The sequence below is a fragment of the Thunnus albacares genome, chromosome 8, assembly GCF_914725855.1.
Source record: "Thunnus albacares chromosome 8, fThuAlb1.1, whole genome shotgun sequence".
Taxonomy (NCBI): Eukaryota; Metazoa; Chordata; class Actinopteri; order Scombriformes; family Scombridae; genus Thunnus; species Thunnus albacares.
In genome coordinates this window covers 20,740,377-20,762,004 of record NC_058113.1, presented here as the reverse complement: position 1 = coordinate 20,762,004, position 21,628 = coordinate 20,740,377, and the positions used below count along the sequence as shown (strand labels likewise).

At 45.5% G+C, this 21,628-nt stretch overlaps 1 protein-coding gene and 1 long non-coding RNA gene across 3 annotated transcripts; one reads left to right on the top strand and one right to left on the bottom strand.

The window, feature by feature from the left end:
• The first annotated feature begins 66 nt into the window (after positions 1-66).
• Positions 67-9,197, top strand: rasip1 (Ras interacting protein 1). Its single transcript, XM_044360080.1, has 16 exons — positions 67-1,706; positions 2,439-2,560; positions 2,859-3,310; positions 3,492-3,752; positions 3,853-4,094; positions 4,179-4,343; positions 4,921-5,125; positions 5,288-5,586; positions 5,686-5,847; positions 6,252-6,292; positions 6,595-6,749; positions 6,875-6,987; positions 7,109-7,403; positions 8,179-8,342; positions 8,419-8,560; positions 8,678-9,197. The coding sequence occupies exons 2-16, from the start codon at positions 2,439-2,441 to the stop codon at positions 8,854-8,856; spliced, it is 2,997 nt and encodes a 998-aa protein (XP_044216015.1). The 5' UTR covers positions 67-1,706; the 3' UTR covers positions 8,857-9,197.
• On the bottom strand, positions 3,605-21,514 carry LOC122988086. 2 transcript variants are annotated; one of them, XR_006404696.1, is made up of 3 exons: positions 21,427-21,514; positions 20,518-20,612; positions 3,605-3,690 (listed from the first exon to the last, which is right to left on the bottom strand). It is a non-coding gene; the product is annotated as an uncharacterized LOC122988086 (long non-coding RNA). The 2 variants fall into 2 exon arrangements; XR_006404695.1 differs by lacking the exon at positions 3,605-3,690 and adding an exon at positions 9,274-14,813.
• Positions 21,515-21,628: the final 114 nt, after the last annotated feature.

The window sequence follows — 21,628 nt, the reverse complement described above, 5'->3', positions numbered from 1 at the left end:
CACATTTACTGTAATAAATGACAAGTGCAAGTTGAGACTTTTGTTTCTTCTGTCAGATTGCAACAGCGTACTTTTTGTACTTTTCGGGCACAAGAACCCATTTTCCTGGGGGAGAAGTCTAATTAGGCGAACACCAAACACCTTTGTGAGCTGGACGGTTTTGTGACAGCAGAAAGCTGTGAGCAATAAATGGAAAACGACACACCTCATTCAGACAAAAACTGACCAAAAAGTACAGCTTGTAGCACCTGTGGATGTTAGCAATGAGAGTAGTATAAGGAATAGCTGAACTTGTTTATATATGTGTATATAGTGTTTAAATCAGGGGAGACATTTTAATCTAAAAAAGGGAAACTGATGAGACATTTAGCCTTCAATTTCAATGACAGTGAATGATGTTTTGTAGGTACACTCTTTATTGATTAAGGTGATTGTGGTTAGATTTTTACAATTTGAAATAAAGGAGGGTTGTAACCTCTCAAGAATATGATTGACAAGGGAGACCAAAAACAGGTAGATTTGATTTGGTGTATCAATATGATGCCAACAGTGACGACTGATGATGCCCTGAAGGTTCAACCTGCTGTAGAAAAACATGCAACAGATCAGGTTCCAGATGTCTTAATCATGTTCATCTCTTTTTCATGTTTCTTCGGTGGTTAAATTTAAGAAAGCAAACTAGTTATTCACTCTGATTATCAGGCTAATGTTACAATTAGTGTACATGTTGTTGGAAATGCAGACACTTTGAAACAGCGGAAAAGCTGTTCAAATGGGTAAACCCCATTATGACATAGTCAGTCTAATAATACGGAGTGCGGAGGATCCAGGCCCTGAAGTGGGACACAGTGACAGTCCGCTTTCTCTCTCCATCACCCATCTTCCTGTCGAGGACAAGGTCAAAGATCGCAGGTGTCTCTGTCGCTCACTCTAACTTCCTGTCTCACTGTGAGAGTTTCCTTCATCCTCTTTCCAGCAAAAACCTCAAACCAGGCCCCTTTCTGGTTGTTTTGAGATGCTCGATGATATACTGTTAGTTCTGATCAGAAATCACAACGCAGTGGAGAGACTTGAGAAACTGTTATGGCTCCGAAACCATGTTTGATGTAGTTAAACTTTTTTTTTTAGCATAAAATAGCATATTACATTTACTGTTTAATTCAAACAGATCAACAAATAGATGTTGGATATGGATTGGTTTTAGTGTACAGTATATTATACACTAGAGTATTCCCAACAAGCTCTCAAAGGCCCATATATGTGTAAATTCACACTTCTCTCCTCGCTTTCTACCAGTCTCTCTCTCTCTCTCCCTCTCTCTCTCTCTCTCTCTCTCTCTCCCAGTCAGGATATAGGTGTTGTCCACTGCAAAGGAAGGAAATTCTGTCACTTAGAACAATGGGCCTGTTTCTCTATCTATAGACCCAGAGAGGCTGAGAGCCACAGAGAGCGAGCAGATTCTGTCCAGTTATCGTGAAAAACAAAAGAAAAGGGTATTTTAGTTAACAGAAGACCAAACTAATGGATGTTAAGAAGTAAAGATGCGTATGTAGACCTGTGACCGGTTGAGGCCTTTGAAAAAATGGAATTTCACCATTGGGAAAAGGAAACTTACAACGTTATTAGATTACTTTGAGCTGAATATTTGCATCTAGGTGGCGAAGGGTGATAATAAGACAGTATAGAAGGATCAGACGTGACTTTGGGTAAGTCTATTCAAATTTTAATACCTTCAAATGTCTAATCTTGTGCTATTTTGATTTTTTGAGTTTTCCAAAATGTTCCACTGCATAATCTAGGACAGGATGGCCTTAGAAACTGCTGTGTTTTCTGCCTGGAATCACAACAACTGATTTTAGATGTGCATACACATGTCAAAACCTGATAAGATTTGTAATCTTATCGGAGATTTTGCTTTACAAGGTGGAAGTTTTCCAGGGAAATACAATGATTAACTTTAGGCCCCTGAATTCCACCTGTAAAGTAGGAAAAGGCAAGTGTGATCTTCAAATCAGATGGTGACTTTTTTGAAAATAACATGGAGAAATGGGGCAGGCAGTGACCTTCTGGAGTGGGTTTTTCCCTGTCACCGCGACAGCTGCTACAAAAGATGCTTCCTGTTTGAGAATGGGGAATACATTTTTGTTTTTCAGGGGCTGATTGGGGGGGGAGGGGGGGCCGGGGTTAATTTCTCTCTGTTTGCTTTCACCTTGTTGACATCTTACTGTAGGTATCCTGTTGATATTTCTTGATGGTGACATCATTCTATTGTTATATTGTTTCAATTGTGGCAATTCTGACACACATCTCTCACTATAGCGTTGAGGTAGATTAAAAGCAGATTAGAGGAAACCTGACATTTACAATATCTTGACATACTGCAGATTATTACATTGAAAAGTTGAATGTATCTTTAATAATCTCTCTCCTTCTGTCAGATGGAGGGGTCTGGCAGTCCTCGCTTCAGAAAACTCCATTTCCCAGTGGGTCTGTGGATCAACTCTCCCAGGAAACATTTTGCCAAGCTAGGGGGTCGCTGGCCCAGCGCTATCTCTGTGAAGTCAGTCTTAAGTTAAAATGTTTTGCTTCTGTGTCACCCATATTCAATTTATCATGCCAGTTACTGTTTAGTTAGAATTCAGTGTCTGCTAAACATTTTCAAAACATTTTATACATTGATGTCATCTTATCTCACTTCCACTGTCATTAGTATCCTTTCAACTCTGTAACCTTTCCCTGTTTTATTTTAGTCCTTGTTGTTTGTCCATGTTTTGTCAGTCATAATTCACAGCTGACTGGTCCCTTCCTTTCTCCTTCCTCTCTCCTCCATCTGTCTTCCCCTCCTCTGTTGTTCTCAGGTCGACCACCAGCTCTGACGCAGCCTCCCTCCACGAGGCCCCCTCTGCTCCTTCCTCTTCCCTTTCTAACTCCACCCCCTCGCTGGCTTCCCCTACCCCATCCCCATCTCCATCCCCGGCCTTCCTCAGGCCACGGCCTGCCGGGCCCCAGTCCCGCACAAAGCGCCTCTCCCATCTATTCCTGCGGGGGCGCTCCAACAGTGATCGGGACCGGGCAGTGGGGGAGAAGGAGAGAGAGGTATGGGCCCACTCGGCTGCCCCCTCCTCCCACCACTACCTGCCCCCTGCCTCTTCCTCTGCCCCAGGCCTGATCAAGATCTATGGGGATGCCCTCTCCAGTGGGGCCAACTATCGCTCCCTACTGGCCAACATCCACTCCACAGCCAGGCAGCTCATCGCCCAGGTCATCACTCGCTACACTGAGAGAGAGAGGGAGGAGACAGATGACGCAGGTACAAGAGAGGGAAACTTTCTCTCATTGGGACCTCTGCTGTGATCCATTGCTAGGAATTGTTTGCTCAAAATATTTTTAACCAATTGGGAATGACTTAATATAACCACAAACAGCAGTGTTATGGAAAAATAATTATCCCCTCCCCCCCTCCTCCCCTCCCTTTCTCCATTACCTTCTAGTTCTCCAGAAACACAGCCCTGAGGACTTCCTGTTGTGTGATGTCATTGGAAAGCCCATCCAGCAGCCAGATGGAGCTATCAAATGGGAGACAGAGTGCCGGAGAAGTGTCGCCCCATGGGAATGTCCCTTGTTGTTAGTGGACATGTGGCGGCCAAAGGACGGATTTGAGCGGCGCTTTGAAATCCAAAGGAAGGAAGACTATGAGAGAGAGGAGACAGAGCGGGAGAAGGAGCGTGAGAGGGAGGGAGAGAACTACCAAGGTATGTCTATTACACAAAAGACAGGTATGCTTGTATGCAAAGGAAATCATCTCTCTACATTGCACGGACTGATTGATCCTCTGAATATTTCTGGCAACAGGTGTGCGCTGGCGACGGAGCAGGATGTCATCAGGAGGGGGACCCGAGGAGAGTGAACGCGGTCACCGTGGAAGGAACACAGAGCTCAGGAGGAGCATCAGTGACATGAACCTCAGTCTGCGGCGTCGCCAAGGCAACCACGTCAGTAATGACCCACGTGGCTCTGGCAACCGGCCCAACAACAATGGAAGAGTGCAGGACAGGAAGAACATTGTGAGCATGATCAACCCGCAGCAAGGAGAGGTGAGATAGATACTATGGGAAAGAAAAACTGAATTTACGGTGCATTTGCTCTTCTAACCATCACGTTTTAACCCACTTTTTCAGGTTAGAGCATCAAAAGCTGAAGGAAAGGTTGGATGGACGAACCAGCCGGCACAGGACGAGACAGATTACTCCAGCTGTGACCTGGAAGTGATGTCACAAAGTCTGATCCTTCCACCCACAGACCGACCTTACTTCCTGTTGCTGCAGGGTTACGATCAGAGCAAGGCAAGACATGCTGACAGATGGTATCACACAAACAAATACTCACAAACACCACCCACACACAAGTACTCCACACTATGTAAACACAGACACACAAGGACACAATGTAACCCACACACAGACATGCACACAGTATAATATATAGCAAGAAGCGTACACTCTGATGTGCACGTATGCAAAGTAATAGGCATGTTGTAGAGAATTGGTGCAGAGGTGCATGCATGCACACACCCTTGACATGACATCATACCTGCATGTCTGTAATCGCTGCATACCATCGGTGTTTCCATCCCTCTACAAGCCTCTCCCATTCAGCATCCAGCACAAAACATCCTCAGAGCAGCACAATGCCTCAACAATTTATCCAACGAAAGCACAAAACCCCTCTGTGTACATCACTCCATCTCACACAATGACCTCACACAGGTCTTCATTGTAGCAAACTGTGACACACTTCATACGTTATCAACCGCCTTCTGTTAAACACAACATCTGATGGAAGATGGAAATAAACCATAGCACTTAAAAGATAACAGACCTCCCTGATTCTCTTCTGCTCTCCACTATGTGTTTTGTGCAGGATTTTGTTTTGTACATCATGGCGGGACATACGCATGTGTTTGGGAGAAAACCCACAATGAGGGAGAGAGAGAAGGATAGAGAGAGAGAGAGGAAGGGGAAGAGGCCCCTGAAGGTGGACACGTTCCTGTCTGCACCTGACCTTTTGGCCAGACACTTACTGATCAGGAGAGACTCAGCTGTTCCCGAGACGCCCACTGGACAAGGTACAAACAGAGCTGGCTCAAATCATACCTTTAAGATCTACAATTATCTCTGCATGGTGCCATACAAAATTCAAAACTGGGGCATCTATACTGACCTAAATCCAAGATAACTGCTGCAGTTTTTCATGTACTCTCTCTTTATCTACTTTTATTCTATTCCAGCTCTGATGCGGCCTTTCAGAGGAGGTGCCGTCACACACAACGGAGTGGCCCTTTACAGGGAGACAGTGCTAAAGCCTGGGGATGTGATTGGTGTGGGGAACCACTTCCTTTTCCTGTACCGTGACCCCCGTGTGACTCCAGCTCCGCCGCTGGCATTGACCCTGCCATGGCAGGCTGATGCCTCCACCACCTGCTGCCCCTCTGGATTGGGGGACAGACAGGAAGTACTGAGGCAGTACCTGGGATCTACTGAGGCAATTTTGAAGTTCCATCCCCGTCATGCTGATGCCTTGTTACAGGTGAGACAGGAAGACAGAGAATTTTTGCAAACTCTTTCTAACTGTCCTGGAACAATATAAAATGAATTAATTTATGTATATCTCTCACTTTTCTCTTAGGAGATCATCTCCAAAAATTCCTCTCCAGACTCTGGAGGAGGACCTTTAGCTCCTGCCTATCTCCTGTCAATCATGATAGATCATGCCTCCAAACACCTCGACCCTGTTCTCACACCACAGATATTACTCAAGGCAGCCAACCTAATAAAAGAAATTGTCTGGGTAGGTAAAAGAACACACCATGTTCATTTAGTAAAATTATTAAATATCTCAGAGGTCTAGTCCTGGTTCATCTGTCAAGTTTTAACAAATGAACCATAAGCCTTTTTTGGGATTGCACTGCACGGTCGTGACCACAGTTAGACGAGCTTGGCAGGAAAACATCAGGTGGGCAGATTGAGATTGCCACATTCAGTCAGACAGAGAAACCAGCAGACAGACATATGCCCTTCATTGTGGCCTGCTAGGTTGTGGACAGGAGTGAGGATGAGCTGATGTCACTTCCCTCCTGCTGGAAAATGTGCTGTAATTGTCCTGGCTGCAGAGCTAGACTCCGCTCCCCCTCCTCCACCCCCACACTAAGCCGAGATGTCTCTCCTCTCTTCTGTCTCCAACTTTCTTTACAGGATAACATTAAGGAATTTGGGGATAAGCATCCCACGCAAAAGTAAGAACATTTTGTTCTACGTCATGTTTCCTCTGTTTAGAGATCTCCTGCTGAGTGATTCATGATACATTTGTGCTTGTGCTGTTATGTCTTTGGTAAATTTTTGTGGTATGATGAAAGCATTTTAGCACAGTGATGCTGAAAAATGTCTCAAATATAGTTGAGTAATAATAACTCAGTCTATTTTTACTCACAGTATGGTGTGTTGATCTTATGAAGCACTAACAAAAAACTGACTGGAGAATAGTCAGAATAATTTCCCAGCTAACCTAACTTTGGCATTTCATAAATGTTGTGTCCAGCTCCACGGAACAAGAAGGTGAGATTAGCTTGCCCAATGTCCAGAAACTGTCATCTGACCTTCGACCCCTGATGTTCTGGATGTCAAATGCGACAGAGCTTCTTAACTTCTTCCAGGTCAAAGTCGAAGCCATGGAGAAAGAGTGGGAGTTTGAAGGTGAGGGTGATTTGAAAGTGATTAAAGAGAAAAGATGATATTTACTTTTTCAAAGAAATACTTTCAGCAACAGTGGACATACAGTAGAAATTCTTTAATGTATCTTCATGATCGTTCCTTTAAAGCCCCCGGGGACCCAGTGTTGACAGCTGACATGGACACCTGTTCAGAAGCCCTGGCACAGCTAGATGATGTCATTATGCACACCTTCCAGCAGTGTGTGTATCACCTTACCAAGGTAAAAAAAAAAAAGAAAAGATCCCAACTTAATCTGCCCTCTCTGTTCATCCGCCATTGTTCCTGTGGTGCATCTGTAACAAAAACAAATTAACAAGTTCCTTTCATTTCTGTCTACAAAGACCCTGTACTCACTCCTTCCAGCCCTACTGGACTCCAACCCTTTCTCCAGTGAGGAGAAAGAGAAAGAAAAGGACGGAGCAAGGGGTGGAGAGGGAGAAGAGAAAAGAGAAGGAGAGGCAGAGGTGGATGACGTGTCTGCTTTGCCACCCAAAGTTGCGGGGCTGGTGGAAGTGTATCGCTGTTCCCTGATGCTGTCACGCGAAGCTTGTCTGTCTCCTCCGCTCACCTCCCAAACCTTTGGCTACCTCTTCTTCTTCACCAACACCTCTTTGCTCAACACTTTGCTGGAGAGAGGTGAGAGCACATGGGTTAAAGTATAGGTTCACAGTTTCTTTTTTTAAAGGATATGTTCACAGTCTGTCTAAAAACAGTAGTCAGGTGCCCATATGAACACTGAAAGAAGTTTTGCTCGCTATAATCATTCCTCCTGTTCATACAGACCATTAAGAGACCCCTTCATAGTACGCTTACAATGTAAGTGACAAAATCCACAGTCCTCATTTTGAGCAAGAAGCTAATATGAGGCTTCAGCAGTCTGGGTCAGTGAAATCAAGTGGATATCTTCCAGAGTTAGTCCTCTTTTTGTTTCCCTGTTGAGCTGAGGTGGAAGGAGAGTAGAAAAAGGAGGGAATTTGGTACTAAAAAGACTTTAACTTAACTGCTAGTTAAAATATCCACTTGACTTGACTAATTTGGACGGCCTCATATTAGCTTCAGATATATATATATATATATATATAAAAGAAATAGGACTGTGGATTTTGTTCCCCATCACTTACACTGAAAGCGCATTAGTAAGGGATCTTTTGATGGTCTGCATGAACAGGAAGAATGATTACAGCAGACAAAACCTAACTATTGTTTTAAGACAGACTTGAGCAATTGTGAACCTATCCCTAAAGGTTCCTCTGAGCCACACCTTAGGGGCCAGTATATTATAAAGATGTCAAAAGTGCTTTCTTGGATAACCAGACAGAATGATTTCCTGTCTTAATCACACTAAAAACAGAAAAACCTCATTTTTTCTCTTTCTGTTCTCTCCCTTGTCCACTTCATTACTTTATTTAAGATGGACTGTTTTCTTGGTCCAGAGCAGTCCAAATCCGTACAAACTTGGACCTGGTTCTGGACTGGCTACAGGGAGCAGGATTAGGAGACATTGCCTCTGAGTTTATGAAGAAGCTGTCAATCACAGTCAACTTTCTGTGTATTCCCAAGACCCGACTCATTCAGGTAATATAATTACATGTGGAGTGCCAAATCAGCCTTCCCCTGGAGTCATAACGGCATTTTTTCTCTCATCTTCCAGTCATCCTGGATCAGTTTACAGGAGGACCATACCTTGTTAAGCCCTGCCCAGCTGCACCACCTGCTCACTCACTACAAGCTGGGACCAACCAGAGCCCCGCCAGCATCCTGGGCCCCTCCACCTGGCACAGAGCTGAGTGGAGGTAAGAAATAAATAGATAAAACTAGTGAGGGTATAAACTCAAACATGCAAGTGAGGCAATGAAACAGTTAAATTATCTGTCAAGTCAGTTATCTCTATTCCTTTTCTGATCTTTTAGACATATTTGAGAGCTTCCTGGACCATCCTCCTCTTATCCTGCCAAATGAGACTCCACGCCTTGACCTCTCCCAGCCAATCCCGAGCCCTGAGCTCCAAAAGGAAGTGACACGTCTCCGCACCTTCTTGTGGGGACTCGACCAGGATGAGCTCCCCGCCAATCAGAGGACTCGGCTTTGAGCAAGCCCAAATTTGTCTCTTTATGGATATCATATAGAAGTAAAAAGGATATCACCAGAAGAAGCACAGAAAATGCAAACTGGACATGTTTTGCTGCCTGGTTGTGTGTTTGTTCATGACATTTCCATATCAATTCATTTACTCATTTAGATATTTTCAAGTAAGAGAAATACATTGGCTTTGGTATGTCTTTATAGAATTTATTTTAAAGCAGGGAGTAAAAACTCCATGTCTGGCTGGGCCACGTAGTGTTATGCTTTACGTGACTGTTTTACTTGGCTTCCATGTATGTTTTTGAACTACTTGTTTTTAATAAAATGCTGAATTCTAGTCTAAAAGACCTACAGTTTCCATATGATCTTTGACAAGCTTGTTTCCCACAGTAGGGCCCCTGGGACTTGGCATTCGCCTCAGCCTTAACACCAAACATTCCACAAGGTGGCGATGCAGGACTCATTCCCCTGTGACGTTAAATGATGAGTCTGCAGGTAGAATTGCTTGACTAAGGAGGCGATCATACAACTACATTATCGTCTGCTCCAAAAGCACACTCTCATTTCCTGTAATAATGGTAGCATTTTACGCAGGGTCATGACTCAAGCAAGCAAATGAGACTGTAACAACCACACACAAAGGTTACCTTTACTAAGGTAAGCTGTCATAAAAGGTCAAAGCTGGGGAGATTTTAATTTCCCTTTGGTTGATGTGACACACACAAGTGGTCTGATCAGTAGGGTTTCCCATTTCATTAATGTGGCCATACAGAAATGTCCCACAGGCAGCTCATCAAGTATAAATTAGCAAGTGGTTGTCCATGAGTAGACAGCAGACAGGTGATATCATCGTTTGAAATGAGTAACAGCTTAACTTAAACTTGCTACTGTCACAATTCTGTAATATCCAGTTAATTTCACTGTCTGGTCAGCCAGACAGCTTTAGAAAACAGTTCCCCGCTTTCTTTGTTTTGAGAGTGAAGCTCTATGACGTCTCGAAAACTCAAGTTATCATGTTTCTTCTCTGGCGTCCGGCCATACGGCTTCCTTTCTTCCGGTCAGCTTCACAGATGAATTCTTTTACGGTAAAAAGCCCAAAAAAACATCAGTCCCGTGAGAGACCCCTGCTTACATCATCACTGTTGCCTCCGGTTCTGTCTCCCTGATATTCTCACTGAGCTGACATCTAAAAACATGCCATTGAAAAAGACCGCTTATAGATTATGAATCATGAGGAGAGGCACCCTGTGGTTACATTTATCAATTAAGTGATTGTAATCACTCTCATTTGAAATTCTATGCGGTGTATGAGTGAGAGTGAGACTGTGTTTGTGTGCTAATTTCAACTTTCCAGTAATGTCATACAGATGTAGTCTGTGGACTTATAATTTAACACAGATGGGGCTCAGACTGGTATAGGTCCACAGTGATTGTGTGATATTGTGTACAGTAGTCTATGATACAATTCGGTGACCAATGTCTGACTACTGTTAAGTAACATGTAAGGTTTAGTAAGCATGTGACACACACACAGTTTTCTGTGAACTCAATCACTGACACAGACAAAATGTCATACACTTTCACCCAGAGTTGCACAGTCATACACACACACTCTCTTCTTTCTCTGTCTCACACACACATGCACACACTTGGTAGATTTCTTCACCCAGGTGCAGAGTCCCACACCTGTTGTAGCGGCTCTCTGTAATTAGCTCAACACAATTATCATTGGTGGGTGGAGGGAGGGGGCTGAAGACAATGGGGCAGTTATTCTTTCCCTATCATCTCCCTCTTTCCTTCTCTCTCCCTGCTGTCGAGTAATGAAAGATTCTTCCCTTCTTCAAAGAGATGGAGTTTCCTACAAAACAGCTGAGTCAGAGGAGAAAAGAGAGAAGGATGAAAAGAAACGGAGAACAGTAGGGAGGCAAGCACGGTAATGCAATGCTGCTGGTATGAGGCCCAGTGGACCACAGGGATTGTATTCATTGTTGTACACACAGGAGTCATTTTCAGGAAGCAGAAAAAGCCCATGGCTCTCACACTTAACCCTAACAACCACAATTTGGCACAACCTCAGTATCTATTTGTGATCTGGTAACACTTTACCTGAGCCCTACGTCATTGTAAAGCCCGCAGTATAAGGAGGTTTTTCAAGTCATGCGTCAGGGGAAAGGGTAGAAAATGATGACTGTAGGGCCACTGATGGAGGTTGTGAGACATGCACTATCAGGAAATCGGAGGGGGAAAGTGTGAGGGTTTATGTCCAAAGTAGTCATCATTACCAAATATTGCGGAATCTGGTTTCTTATCCTGGTGGGGACCCAAATAGTTTCTTTATCCTGGTCCCACATGAAAAGGGGAGCAATATTATTTTTTATGACTCTGGCTCACAAGAAATAAAGTAAATTTTATCATTTTGGGTCCCAGAATGAAAATATGTAAGGACCTGGCTGTATGAGACACAGTCACTAGAGAGTCAGGGAGCTAGCTACAGACTGAAACAAAGTGAGAGTGAAATATTGTTCATGGCTGCGGGCTAAGTCCTGCATTAAGGCCAGGAAGTAAACAGGGGAGCAGGCGAATCTCTTCGCAGACAGACAAAGAGACAGACTGGGGGTGTAGGAATCTGTGTGAGGTTTGAGACGAGTGGAGAGAAGGTCAGAGGTGCCGGGAGGGAAATCAGTCAGATGCAGACAGACGACAGACTGTTGCTGAGGTTGGAGATGGGGAGACTCATAGATGAAATGGACAGCGGAGCCTTAGTGAGTGACTAAAAGGCCAAGAGAAAAGCCTTGGTCTTCCTCAAGAGACAGTTCTGTTTTCTTCTGGTTACATCACCCAAACGTGAAATGCACACATAAACAAACAAACTTTCCTTTTTTTTTTTTTTTTGGTGCACACATGCATGCCCCTACACACAAATGCACGCAGGCACATGCAGGGATATAAAAGAACCCCTGTGAGGTCAGATCCAACGGGCTGAGGCTGTCCACTGTTAGTCGGACTAGCCAGCTAAGCCTCACAGTCTCACTGGCAGCTACAACCACCACCACCAACCACTGTACCCTGCCTTGCCCTGCCCTGCCCTGCCCCGGCCTCCTCTCCACTGGCGGCTGTCTGTCCTGGCCTGCCGTTGGCTCTCTAGGGCTGCAGCGCATTTATGTGTGTGCTTTTCAATTTGGGACGGGGCCAGTGCCACCAATTTGGGACTGGTGGTCTTTTCCTCTTTTCCAAAATGTCCTCATTTACCTTTTCCCTCTTTTCCTCTTCTTTCCTCCTGTTTTCCTGCCTCTCTCTCTCTCTCTCATTCTCGCTCAGTATGTTTCTCTCGGGCCGGGGGGCCTGTGGGCCTGTGGGTAGGGGCCTTATTCCATCAGCCTGGGGCTTCTGTCAGAGGCTTGTTCCATTTTGCGTCATGGTGTTGACTGAGTGGACCCCACACTTAACTCCCATAGAGCTATGGGGTTGGGCGGCAGGGCGGCCAGTGCAGGCTAACGTGGCCCCGTGTTCAGCGTGGTAATCTGATGGCCATGTTTATTTTATGTAGCTCTCCTTTGATGGAGCAGAAAAAGTCTTTGGGCTTTTTGTTTCAGCACTTTCACTGCCAGGTCAGAGGTGCTCGCCGTGGTTACGCTCAGGAAGAATAATATTTGCCCTTATATTCGCTCCAAACAGGCTTTTTTCCATATTAGTGTCAGGGATACTCTCTGGGTTTCTGCCTTCCACTGATTCGGCACATTGGAGGTGAAGGGTGGTGGGGGACCGCACCTAAATAGCATCGCTCCCTGGAGGATAACTGGGGTGTTCCACAGGTCGTCCCCGGAGCCTGTTCCTATACCCCTGAGTGAACCCCCGTCACACTCAGCTGCGGACCTGAGAGAAAGCCCTGCGGCCATATACATATAAGTCCCAGTAGTGAAGGAAAACACATACATAAACACATGAAAACATTCTCCCTGCTGCTTGGCTGCCCCAGGCTCCACCTCAGCTGTAAGAGGTCCAAACTTCCCAGGGGTTCTTTTTAATGCAGTTACCAAAAAAACAGAGTTACCTCTCCTTGTCTGCACGGCCTGAGCCTTTCACTGCCTCACCTCAAAACTCACACACCCACCTATCTGCCTTGTGTCAGCTGTTTCAGATGGGTCGAAAAGCCAAGGAACCACACCAAGTCATTATGTGAGGTTTTGACCCAAAAGTGCTAGAGTGAGGCAGAACTGTCCGCTTTCACTGGATTGAATTGTGACCCCAATTTTGTTCTGTGCAACCACACCATAAAGCACAAATAATTTCATGTGCTGTCCCTCATCATATTGTTCTGCACTTACCGTGTCTCGATTGAGCTTTACAATGTTGATCTGACCTAGGAAAGTGTTCTTTGAGTGGCTACTTACAGGACTTGCTTTGTCATGCAAGAATGCTTTTCGCTTTGAAGATTAATTAGTACGTAGCTTTTGAGAAAAGCAGCCCAGATTGTGGCCGGAATATTGTTTATCCAAGTCGATTTTCTTATTGTAATTGGCAGAGGTCTGTGCTGTGATCATGATATTACAGGCATGAATCAATGTCATACAAGATAAGACACCCTGGGGAGTTTTATATGGATAATGTTTCATTTCCTTCATTATTTATGATCTGAATACAGAAAAAAACTGGGTTTAGGCCAGATATGAACAATAAGAACTCACGCAAGCGCACATGCACACAGATACACAGGACAGGATGCATATTAAGAAATTTGATCACCATCAACCTATCTCTTATCTTTCCATAAGAAATGAATAGAAAAACATGCACAGATGACTCTTTACACTTCCTGCCCACCTCCATATATCCTATTATCTACCTTTCTGTCCTGAAACATTAGACGTGTTTCAGGCCTCCCCTCGACTGTGAGGTATGTGCTTACTCACAGATGAGGGAGCATAAACTCTGATGTAATCCGGGGGAAACAGGGAAACATTGAGGAGGGGGACTACCCTGGTGGTAGGTAATCCAATCCGTCCTGGTGCAATTTAGCAGCTCAAAACAATTACCGACTAGCTGCCCCCAAATCAGCACCAGCAGTCAGACAAAGGGACTTGGCTTGTTAGTAGACACTGATGTAACTTCAGATTTAGTAGGTCACTACAAAGAGGAGGGTAATCTGGATCAGGGTTTGGCCATGTTGCATTCGGTGTTCAAAACTGAGCTTGAAAGCCGCTGCAGATGGCACAGTGTGTGGGAGACAGTAGAAAAGCCGGGTCAGTGAGTCATAAAGAGGTGCTGTCAGTCAAACTCAGGGACTCACCAGCCAAAAATCTTCCTGTGTGGTGTGTCTTTTGTGTCTCCTCCTCTTCCCACTCACTGTCACCCAATCAGGGCCTGATTAAAGGGATTCGCCTTTCCTGTGACATGTCTCTATCTCCTATGTTTTCTTCCTGTCCCACAGTATTCCTTCGCTCTTAGCCCAACACCCTTTAGATAGTCTGTTTTACGTCTTTACGGTCACTATCTTTGTTTCGTCATTCTCTTCCATCCCTTTGTTTTTTCTAATCCTACTCCATCCCATCCATCTCTATCGATGGTCATTAGCTCTTTTCTCCATGACAGTTTCACCTATCTCAATCCAGTCATCCCCACCCACGTATCCCATTCCATTCCTCTCCTTTCCCCTTTTCATGTGTCACCACTCCATCTTCGTCATCAGTCTCTGCTTCTTTGGATAGCCGCTGTCACTGTGTTTATTGTCTTAGTGTCAAACCTAGACCTATGTCTGTCCAGGCATCCTGTTCCATCCCCTTCCATCCCACTCTTTGTCGTCATCCCTTTCATTTTCTTCCCAGTGATTGTCCATGCGCCTGTTGTTTCTGGGCTTTCAGTCCACTCTGCTGCAGGGTATTTCCTTCTTATCGTCCACTGAGCCATTCCTTGCATTCCTGGCATGCTTCCTGGCACTACCGGGGGTCCAGCCAGATGCGAGGGCGTCTGTAATACAAGGCAGGCGCTGAGGCAAACCAATACCATTCATACATCCAGCAGTGACCTTCTGATGAGGATGGACAGTGTGATTGATGAACAGAAAGAAGACGAGGAGCCGGGGAGAAAAGGGAGGGGAAGACATAAAAAGACAGTGGCGGCGGGGCTGTAATGGTAATGTCTGTGAACTCTGTGCCAAAAATAGAAAATTCTGGATAGCTTTCATTTCTAAGGCCTTGACTCACAGACTGTTATTGATGAAAGAAGAAATGTAAGGCATTTAAAGCTCTCCCGACAGAGCAGTTTGTGGCTAATTGGAAGCAGCAGGGGGTCAAAGTGCAAGTAAACACTGGAAACAAGAATAGAGAGATTGGAATAACTTTCGTGTCATTCCTCTTAGTCACAGCCCTCCAGTGATAAAGGTAGGCCACTGACTGATCACTAAACAAAGCTTTAGTGAATGAACAAAGGTCAAGAAAATAAAACCGGAAAGGCGCTGAGGCTGTGACAATTCGTGCTGATGTACAGCTGAAAGATGGCCGTCAGACTCAGACTTGTCAGCTGGAGATAATGATAATGGTGGTTAAAAAGAATGCATGCAAACACATTACTTCCATATCTTATTCTCACTATTCCAGAGATAAGATAGTCCGTCCAAGAAGTATGAGGGACAGATAGTTCGCAGTTTATATAAACATTTACAGTAAGGGCTTTCTTTCCGAGAAAGAATACAAAAAACTGCAATACAACAACAACTGCAGAGAATTTCGACCCCCCCCCCCCCCCCCCCCCCCCAAAAAAAAAGGGAAGACAGTGTATCTTCTGTGCCGTGTTTGCACCGCTTTAAGTCAAAGTCACTTCAAACCAAAGTTGACATTTCAGTGAACTTGAGGTCCGCCTCCCCTCCCTGTGCGGTCAAAGCACAGCCTACTGAATGTGGAGAGAAGTCTTTTTGATTTCCAAACATTTTCAAATGCACTCAGCCTCCAAACTGTTGTGCTCAGCTCGGCCAGTCCGTCCATCCGCTAGTTCAAAACATAAACACTGACAACATGCGGATATGAAATTTCCTTTCCTGTGTTTGCTCTTAGTTATGATGAAATTTACACACTCTGTATGGCTGACGCACAGGAAGTGGTTGGTGGAAGGACAGTAGAATCAATACAGCTGCCCATGCGTGCTGTTATAAGTTGTGTTATCTGCTATCATTGTTGTGGGAGGTTGATTTATGATTGCCAGCGTGTAATGAGTGTTAATTTAATGAATGGCCAGTGGTGAAGGGGCCTGAAGTGCGTCAGCATTCACAGAAACAGCCAGGCCATGTCAAGTTAAAATGGGTAGTGGGTTATAAATTGTTTTAAATGCTGGAGTAAACTGTCTAACAGACGTAAGCATACGTGTGTATTTGTATACGTGTGTATCTGTGTGTCCAACCATCTGCAAAAGGGCATCCTCCCACCCCCTCATGTGACTGGGGTCACGTAACGTTGACAGAGTCACTCAGTAGGGCAAACTGCGACGTCACACAAGTTCTCTTCCCTTTGTCTTCCCGGCTCCCTACACTCCTTCCCCGTCGTCTCTCCAGGCCTCCGCTGCCCCCTTACACACACACACCCCTCCCCATTTCCCCTGAGTGTTTGTCAGCAGCTCTCAGCTTCCGTAGAATAACACGACAACAGGCTCAGTGTGTGGCTGACGCAGACGCACGGCGCGCCGGCAAGTAGTGGTCAGCTCTGATACAGTATACATCACTCACAGACACACAAACACACACAGATGTAGTAACTCACCACAGAAATGGTGCAAGACTGACAAAAGGACAGAGAATGCACAAGTAATGTCTCCCGGGCAACTATTCTGCACGCTGAGGAATGCACCAAAATAAGAACTTCACTTTCACTCTGCTCTCTTTTCTGGTTCTGTTTTACTTTTTCTTTTTTTTTTTTTGACAGGGTCACTGAGGCCGAGATATTGCAGCTAGGTGATGAAACGATTCACTGTTTACATGCACATGTTTGATTACATATGCTTTGGTAGTTCAAAGCTTGTACTGTTTATAGTTCATTGATACTACTGCGCTCCAGACTGCACTGGAGAAAAAAGAGGACAGGAGGAGAGGAGAGGGCTCTCAACTGGGAGCGAGTATGCAAGAGAAAGTGAGATGAGGGGAAGCACTTTGAAAGGAGGAAGAGCTGAGGAGAGAGAGAGAGAGAGGGGCAGAGAGAGAGAGAGAGAGAGGGATGCAGACAGGACACGCAATGACAGGAGAGGAAAGAATGTTTAGGGCGACTGAGAATGGCGCTGAGAGGAGCGGGAGGGAGAGCCGGAGGAGAAAGCGGGAGCTCTGAGACTGGCCTGGGCTCTCCAGTGTATTAACACCAGTCTGAGATGGAGGGAGCAAGCAGGGTAGATGGAAAGAGTGTTTGCACAGTAAAAAGTTCCTTTTTGCGTGGGTTGCTTGCTTCCCGCTGTACCCCCCTCCCCTACCCTCCCCTCCCTTCCCCTCTCCTCCTCCCCACCTCCTTCCCCTTCTCTTTCTCACACTCTGTCTGTGACCTATTGCTTCAACTAGTTCATTCAGAGATTTCCTCACAGACGCAGACGCAAAACTGCCCAGACGCAATGAGAGTGAAAGGGGGGGGAGAGGGGGACGTAAGCAGGTGAGCAACACACAAGAGTCAGAGAAAGGGAGAGGGCTGACTCTCGCTGTTATACATGCACGCACACACGTGCACACACACACATACACACACTGTGTTTTGTCACATACCATAGAGTTTGGTTTCCAAACAAAATGAGCCTCGTAAATGTGTGTTTAATAGAGAGGTGATTTAAACATTTTGCCCCCCCCACCCCCATCCCCTAACCCCCCAGTTTGTGCCGGTAGAGACGTTTGCCTCATGCTCTCCCTTTCATCCCTGCATCCTGCCCTTTGCGCGGCTCTGTGAGCTGAGCCAGTGGAGGAAAACTGCAATAATGATACTGGTTAATGTCCTCCTTTAATGGTCCAATAAAAAAAAAGCAGAGCAACAGATGCACAACAGCCATATCTGTCTCGAGTGGACCGTGCACATGGAAAAGGAAGAGAGCAATTGACACGCATAATTTGTAAATCACGTCCGTGGGGAGTTTTCCCAACTAAAGACTTGGCAGTGTGGAGGGGGAGACAGGGCGGGGGGGAAATGGGAGGAGGGTCTTTTTTTGCCAATATATCTGTTTGAAAAGACGACAACAGCACACTAACTGATTACTGACAGTGAGAAAGAGAGAGTCAGAGACGTCACTTTATTGCCCAATGAGTGCACCCCCCCTCCTGTGTGTCACTATTCCCCCCCAACTATTAACACACTCACTTGCTCTCTGACGTACGTAGAAGTATAAGAGGGCAACTGGAGGGGAGAAGGGGGGGGGGTTAGGGTAAGATTACCATGACAATTCCCCTGATAGGATGCCCCACCGCAGTCACGCACGTGGGAACGAGCCGGAGAAAATGAACGGGAGGGGGATAGAATGATGGAGAGGAGAGGAAGAGGAGAGGAGGTGGAGGAGGTCATGGGGAAACTTGAAAGTGGTCCTGTTATAGGAGAGCAAATATTAACAGTAATAGGTCGGACCTTTGGTTTTCTCTTTGAACGTAATCTCCGGGTTTGTTTACTCAATCCCTGCTGGAATTCCCTGGAGGAAATGAGGGTGCGACATAAAAAAATGATGAATTTATTACTACTCTTTCTCACATAATCCTTTTTACCATCGGAGCAGTGTTGCGTCATGGCCAACATTTTCACTGTTTACATATGACACTCTGAGGTAAGCAGAACATGAGACTTAACCCTAAAATCCACAAGACTACTTTATCACCTGGACATGGAAATTAACTGGTGGCAATAAACATTTATGGGAAAGCCAACCATATCACAATGAACTGAGTCGGTATTTGTTCTCATAATCAGACTACAGCCTAATCACTTAAATAAACAACGAACCAAAATCCCCCCCACATAAAAAAAAATCTACTCTTGCTCAAGCTCTTCCTTGTCAGTAATTATGATATAATAAAACACTGATATTCCGTTCAAAGCTGCCTCATGAATTGAGTAACTGCGGGATTAACAGCCTGGCAGAAAGGTGAGCAAAGAGTGCGAGGCATTCAAAGGATTTGAAGCCTGCGTAATAATGTGTGAATACATGCCATGGCGCACAGGAAACCTAGTGTAAAGCATGACTGAATTGAGTGAAGCTTGTGTGAGTAAAGTTTGTCTGGCAGTGAGGCCTGGCAGGGCCCTGTCACAGGTTCCCCTTCCTCTCTGATGTCTTTGAGGTCGTAGTCTGAGTGTCTCACTCTGTTTCTCCTCCTATGGTGGTTTACACAGATTGGTGATGTAATGGGTAGCATATGAAGGCCACACACAAACACACACACACACACACGCAGACGCACACACAAACACTGATGCTCATGCACGTTATACAGACACTGCACTTATACCACCACATACCCATAATTACACACATATACTGTACGCACACCCATTTACACAAACCCTGGATTCCCCCTTTTCCAACAGGCATGCGCCAGTGTGTGCTCGCTCTCACACACACGAAAACAAAAGTCTAAACAAAGATACACAACCCTTATTTTGCGCGCTGACATCTATGCATGTGCGCACGCACTCCCACACACACACACACACTCACACACACACACACGTAAAGGGCAACCACCCGGTGTCATAGTGTGTGAGTGATCAGCGTCGGCGGATGGCCTAACAGGAGACTGTGTGCCTCAGAACCACCCAGGAGACCCCCATCATGAGAGGCAGCCCAGAGAGGGAATGAGGGAGAGTGACTAACTTCACTCTTTCTTTTCTTCTCTCCCCAGCTGTGTCTTCAAACGGACCTTTGATGTGGGAAATTAAAAAGAGCGAGTGAGTGTGTCAATATCTCCCTACGTCCAACCGCACTCATCTATTTCCTCCCCTTCTTCTCCTGCTCTCCTCCTTTCACTTCTTTTCTTCTCTACTGTTGACCTGAGAAAACAGCGCATGACCCTTTTTCACCGCCACCCACTCGCTGCCACCAGGCCCTCATCATTTGCAGGGTGTTTGTTTGTCTGTGTAGGCCCACCACCGGACTGGCAAATCTGTGTGTGTATGAGTGTGCGATTGTGCGCATACAAGGCCCACCACTAATTATTTTCTAACCACACCATGAGTGTATGTCTGTGAATGAGGGTCTCCTAATCTCACACCCAGACTTAAAAAACGCTTTCTTCCTTTTCCCTGCTCTCCCTCTCTCTCCCTTTGTGTGTGCGTGTGCCTCTGACTCCCTTGCGATATACTGTATGCGTACAGTATGATGCATTAACTGTCCCTCTGTGATGACTGGAAACTCATTTTTGCCCTTTGCAACAGTGGGCCACGCTTTACTGCACCTGACTGAGTGTTTCCAGGCTGCCCCGCTCTACGTGCGTGCGTGTGTGTGTGTCAAACAGAAAGCGGAGACGTACAGATAGTGTGAGAAATCATGTTTGTGTGTGGAGGCTGCTATGTTTCTGCATGTTTTAGTGCTTTTTTTTGGTTTGTTAGATGTTTTTCTTTAACAGCGTGAGTGCGTGCATCCACGTGCATGTTTGACCCCATCAACCACCCTGCAACCCCTCCAGCATGTGTCTGTCCTAAACTTTGTGTGTGTGTGTGTGTGTGTGTCCGCTCACTGTTTCTATGCAACACTTTCAGAGGCCCCTTCTGGTCTGGACAACACCTCTCTCCTGCCCCTATCCGTCTCTCACTCCTCACTCTTTCCTTCACCCTGGAGAGGGAGAGAAGGAGTGAAAAAAAGAGAAGGAGGTGTGTGGGGGGGCAGTGGAAATAACAGGCTGCTGTCTCAGGAGGGGCTTTGAAAAAAAAAAAGAGCAAGGGGTGAGAAAAGGAGGGAGAGAAAGGTGTTTGCCCTGCGTATTAGCTATAATACAGGGAATGTGCCTGTGTGTAGCCTACAAGAGCCCATAAATTGAATAACACAAACAAGAACACACTTTCTGTGACATTTCACCCTTTGAGTACAGCACAAAACACACTACAGGAACACAAGAAAAAAAAGGGACACAGGCTCTAAAAGAGACATGGTTACATGAGATGTGCTGATACACATGAAAACAATGGGCTTTTTAAAACGTCTGCAGTGATAGAGGGAGAGAGAGGGGGGAAGAGATTTGGAGATGGGGAGATAAGAAGAGGTAGATGGGGACTGATTGGCGCAGGTAGCGGGATGCGACGGAGGAAGTGCTGGAGATAGGGACAGGACAGGACGGGAGAAAGTGATAGAGGAAAGAAAAAAAAAAGAAAAAACAACGGAACATTTTTTTTAAACTTTCGCAAAGGGAGACAGGCAGCAGGGAGGGGAGGAGGAAAAGAGAGAGAGAGAGAGAGAGAGAGAGAGAGAGAGAGGAGGGAGAGAGAGAGAGAGAGAGAGAGAGAGAGAGAGAGCGTGTGTCTGTGTGTGTGTGTGTGTGTGTTTTTATGAATGAAGTGAGTCACTGCCGATGTGTCATAGGCCCGACGTCTTTATAAAGGAAGTTTTAAACAAGCCTAAACACTTCACTGCGCGCAAAAATTGGACTTACCACACTCGCATCCCTCTCTATGCACTTCTGTTGCCTCTTTCTCTCTCTCTCTCCAAGCTGTCTAAGTGTCTCTCTGCCTTCAGCACTCCATAAAGACTACAAGGGCTCATCTCAAACTTTACTTTAAAAAAAAAAAAAAAAAAAGCAGAAAGTTTGACGATATTGATTTTTTTTTCCTGAGTGCTTCAGTCGTCACTCTGCT